Genomic DNA, 5476 nt, shown 5'->3' on the forward strand with positions numbered 1-5476 from the left:
GACAATATAAAAATAATGTGAGACTATCTGGAAAAATATGTTGAAAGAGAAGTGACATAAGTGCTTTAGTGTGCTAATTGCCTTATATTTCTTAGAGGGACCAACAAAATGGTTGAAAATCAGAAAATCATAAAATAGCAATATATGTATATTTTTAAATAGAAATATCTATAAGTTATGTTATTAAGTGACAATCCCAAATACAGAATAAGGTGAAAAAAAAAGACTAATAAAATTATTGAAGAATCAAAGAACTTGTGAAGAATAACTATTATTTAACAATCGAGGGAGTTGAGGTCATGGAGTGGGAGGGAGAGGATTTTAATATTTATTTTACCTCCTGTACTATGTAGATTTAACATATTTATGTATTACTTTAACAAGAAAAAAACTATAGATACATTTATTGAAGGTAATCTATATTATTGTGTCATGACAGCATTATACATAAAAAAATACTAGAGTGTTTGAAATTTTTTCCCAAAACTCAATGCCACTGGTGTTCCCTAAAAATGTATATACACACTTTGAATAATTATAAAAGCAGTGTTTATTAAAATGTGTTTCATTTTCAAAATTGAGCTATCAGCTGTTAAAGTGTGTACACATTTTTGTAGGGACAGCCTATATTATTGTCTTTGGGGAGTTTACTTCTTGGTAATCCGATTTCTTTTCAAGGTTGGTAAAAGTCTTAGAAAAATTTTTTTTCATTACCCAGAACATTCTATTTTATTCAAAGATCCTTTCTTCCCTGAAATAATTATTTCTGAACCTCCAAGTTGAAACACTATTATACATAATACAAAGGATATTTCAGCATCCCCAGATTCCACTAAGGATCAGATTGAACTATACATACTGATCTCTAGATTTAAAGAGTCTCTCTACAAAGACATTAGAATATTGTATAGTTTATATGAGAACTTTGCATATCTTTTACATATGTGCAATAGTTTTATAAACAAACTTCATGTTTATACTTATATATTATTCCTTTAGTAAAAATGTAGACATTTCCATTCAAGAATGGACTTCTTACTCTCAAAAATATCTGCTGGAAAAAGCAATTTTAGTATTATTAAAAGTTTATTACAGCCCTAACTGGTTTGGCTCAGTGGATAGAGCGTCAGCCTGGTTTGGCTCAGTGGATAGAGGTACATGCCCAGGTTCGATTCTGGTCAAGGGCATGTACCTTGGTTGTGGGCACATCCCCAGTAGGAGGTGTGCAGGAGGCAGCTGATCAATGTTTCTCTCTCATTGATGTTTCTAACTCTCTATCCCTCTCCCTTCCTCTCTGTAAAAAATAAATAAAAATATATTTTTAAAAAGTTTATTACATAATGACAAATATACAAAAAGGAAACTCATTGTATTAATTGCAGGAAGTTAGGGTATACTAAATATTAGTCTCCATTAGGTAATAGCTTAATATAAAGTAAGTTGATATTTTACTCACATGCTGTTTAGGAATGCCTCAGGAAGCAGCACAGATGGGGGGCAGATTGATGGGGATTCTCTGCTTACACCATTATTCAAAGACTCAGGCTGTAGAAAGTTTGATGTTTATTACCTGGTTTCATGCTACCTTAGGCATTGCAATCTGATGAACTGGAAGGCGAAAACCTTGGAAAAGAACCATGCAATATTTCAGTCTGGAACTCAGTCACATGGCCATATCCAGCTGGATCAGGGGTGGGGAAACTAGATTAATTATGCATTGATGTTAGATGTAAAACTGGCTACACATTTCTGCAGCCATTCCCATCAAAGGTAGGGTGTTTCCCTTCACACCTTGAATCTGGTTTTACCCACATGACTTGCTGTAACCAAAAGAATATGGCATACGTGACTTATGCACAGTTTGAGCCTAGGACTCAAAAGGCTTTCAGCTTCTGCTCTCTCCCTGTTGGATTATTGCCATCATTGGAAATCAGTCTAAAGTGGATGGAGAGGTCACATGGAGGAAAACCTGGCCAACAGCTTGCCAACCACCATACATGAAGGTGAGGCCATCCTAGACCATTTAGCCCCAGTAACACCTATCAGTTAGTCGAGTGCCTTAGTAAGCCAAACCTAGACAATAAAAACTTAGCTGAACTCCACCCCCCAAATTGCCTTACAGAATTAAGAACAGCAACAACAACAAAATGGTTGTTCATTTGAACCATTAACTTTTTTTGGTAAATTGTTAGAGAAGAGAAGCTAACTTATTAAGGGTTCATAAGGAAAAGAAATAAATAGATGTGGCACAACTAGCATCTCTGTGATAATCATGACAGGAGAAAAATCTAAAATTATTTAGAATATCACAACTTCTCAAGTTTCTTAGTGATAAAAAAGAGTAGTTCCTTATGATTTTTAGGTTCTAGAAAATACCCAGAGGTGATACTTTATCGGGGATGATTATGATGCTTCTGTGCAGGTCGTGGCACATGTGCAAGATTATTTGAATTCAGGAAAATTAAAGCTAAAGGCATTTAAATAAGAAAAAAATGGATTGCTTCTATGTGATGTATAACTCATATTCATATCTTTCTTTTGAGCTATACAATAAACAGAATTTATATTTTACAGTAAAGTTTCCAATTTATCTGTGATAAACCTCAATTTGGGGCATTTAAAATGCAGTGTTTTGATTTTTGTTTTTGTTTTTTTTTCTAATGTAAGCTAATATATAGTTTCCAGACTAAAGATAATATACCTTTTTAGTTAAACTTTAAATGTTTAAAATAATTCTCAAGAAATATATTTATAAATTCAAGTAAGATAAAATGTCTTTGTTTTAGTAAATAAGCAGGCTTTGTAAATGATGCATAGTGAAACAAAATACAATTCATAGTATTTTATGATCTAATTTGCTTCATTTATAGAATTATCCAATTTCTCTTGAGCCTTTCATAATAACTGTGGTTTCAGCAAACATAAACATTTGTGATTTTTTTTTTCTGATTAGACTGAGGTACATTTACTCAAAATTTTGAGATTCATTAAGTGGTAGCAAACAAAATAATTCCTCAGACAAATGCACATTTTTCAGTTTACATATTATTGGGGGAAGGAGGAGAGAAGAATGTGCATTAACTGGTGAAATCCACCAAGCTGCATATCAATATTCTGTTACACCAAACAATTTAAAGACAAGAAAAATGTTCTAATATAATCTCAGATTATGTTTCATTTGGCTAAAATAGAGCTTAAGGTTGCTTTGCCATATTAAAAGTTTACTACAATAATTCTTCACATAAACATTTAGACTTGAACTTCAGGACTAAATATGGCATGATTATTTTGCTTTTAATCTGTCAAATAGCCAAAAATCGACAATTTAAAAACTACAACAAAGAAATGTTGAAGCAATATGACTCTTACATCATTGAACCACTTCTAATGGTTAACTGTTAGTATTTAACAAATTCAAAGAGTTAATGAATCCTTGCATTCATTCAGTCTTCTGTGCCTCAAAAGGCTTTCAGCTTCTGCTCTCTCCCTGTTGGAGTATTGCCATCATTGGAAATCAGTCTAAAGTGGATGGAGAGGTCACATGGAGGAAAACCTGGCCAACAGCTTGCCAACCACCATACATGAAGGTGAGGCCATCCTAGACCATTTAGCCCCAGTAACACCTATCAGTTAGTCGAGTGCCTTAGTAAGCCAAACCTAGACAATAAAAACTTAGCTGAACTCCACCCAAATTGCTGTCTTACAGAATTAAGAACAGCAACAACAACAAAATGGTTGTTCATTTGAACCATTAACTTTTTTTGGTAAATTGTTAGAGAGCACAAGCTAACTTATTAAGGGTTCATAAGGAAAAGAAATAAATAGATGTGGCACAACTAGCATCTCTGTGATAATCATGACAGGAGAAAAATCTAAAATTATTTAGAATATCACAACTTCTCAAGTTTCTTAGTGATAAAAAAGAGTAGTTCCTTATGATTTTTAGGTTCTAGAAAATACCCAGAGGTGATACTTTATCGGGGATGATTATGATGCTTCTGTGCAGGTCGTGGCACATGTGCAAGATTATTTGAATTCAGGAAAATTAAAGCTAAAGGCATTTAAATAAGAAAAAAATGGATTGCTTCTATGTGATGTATAACTCATATTCATATCTTTCTTTTGAGCTATACAATAAACAGAATTTATATTTTACAGTAAAGTTTCCAATTTATCTGTGATAAACCTCAATTTGGGGCATTTAAAATGCAGTGTTTTGATTTTTGTTTTTGTTTTTTTTTCTAATGTAAGCTAATATATAGTTTCCAGACTAAAGATAATATACCTTTTTAGTTAAACTTTAAATGTTTAAAATAATTCTCAAGAAATATATTTATAAATTCAAGTAAGATAAAATGTCTTTGTTTTAGTAAATAAGCAGGCTTTGTAAATGATGCATAGTGAAACAAAATACAATTCATAGTATTTTGTGATCTAATTTGCTTCATTTATAGAATTATCCAATTTCTCTTGAGCCTTTCATAATAACTGTGGTTTCAGCAAACATAAACATTTGTGATTTTTTTTTTCTGATTAGACTGAGGTACATTTACTCAAAATTTTGAGCGGTGGCTGAGGCTGCTGTTGAGGCAGCTGGCTTTGCACCAATGATGGTGGTTGAATTAATGGCTGAGACTGCTGAATTATAGTTTGAGGAGGCAGAACTGATTGGGTTGGTGGTGCCTTTACCACCAACCCTTTTTCATCCCAAGTTCCAATATTCATGTTGTGTTTTATAGGAGGTGGTGGCACTGCAGAACCCCCAATTCCTACATTGCCCTTGGGTTTAAGTTTCGGTTGAGGTTTGGCAGGCGTTCTGGCAATGGCGGCCCAGGAGGTTGGTTTAGGTGCTGCACTGCTAACTGGGGGCATACTATTGGTTGCAATGCTAGTCATACCACTGCTGCTCAAGGCTGTACCTACAGTTTTTGTCACTGCAGCTGTCAGGTCACCACCAATTTTCAGTCCCGTCATGCCTTGCTCAATACTGCTAATGCCAGGCACCTTACTCAAAGTATCATTGCCAAATCCAGCCTGTCCATCAGTAATAGCTCTCCCAAGAGAACTAGGTGGATAGCCATAACTGCTACTATAAGCAGAACTTTGCATTGATTGTCCCTGAGATCTACTTGTCCCCCACGTAGAGAAATCAGCATTACCAGGAAAAAAGTTAAATCCATGCTGACCAAGAAATGGAGGGGTATTTCCTAATGCCCCAGGTTGACTAAACACACCATCTGGTATATAATGATGTTCTCCATTACTCATTTGTCCATAAGTTGTCAGATATGGCATAGGTTGGTCTCCAGCTGTGGACCATGCTGCTTCCCCAAGAGAATATGGAAATCCAATGGATGGAGCATAGTAACTAGGCATGTATGGATCTGGCGTTGGTGGATAGCTGTTACTCTGATTTGTCTGGCTACTTAAGTATGGCTCAAAATCATCATCATTTACAGCATCTTTTTCATGAATG

General features: G+C 34.5%; 1 protein-coding gene across 1 annotated transcript in view; it reads right to left on the reverse strand.

Annotated features, from left to right (window-relative positions):
* Positions 1–4533: 4533 nt before the first annotated feature.
* LOC102240609 (YTH domain-containing family protein 3) overlaps positions 4534–5476 on the reverse strand; it is a 2622-nt gene continuing 1679 nt past the window's right edge. The window contains exon 3 of the mRNA XM_005884183.1: positions 4534–5476. Coding sequence (XP_005884245.1) covers positions 4534–5476 — 943 coding nt within the window.

This window comes from Myotis brandtii, unplaced genomic scaffold (genome assembly GCF_000412655.1).
Source record: "Myotis brandtii unplaced genomic scaffold, ASM41265v1 scaffold82, whole genome shotgun sequence".
NCBI lineage: Eukaryota > Metazoa > Chordata > Mammalia > Chiroptera > Vespertilionidae > Myotis > Myotis brandtii.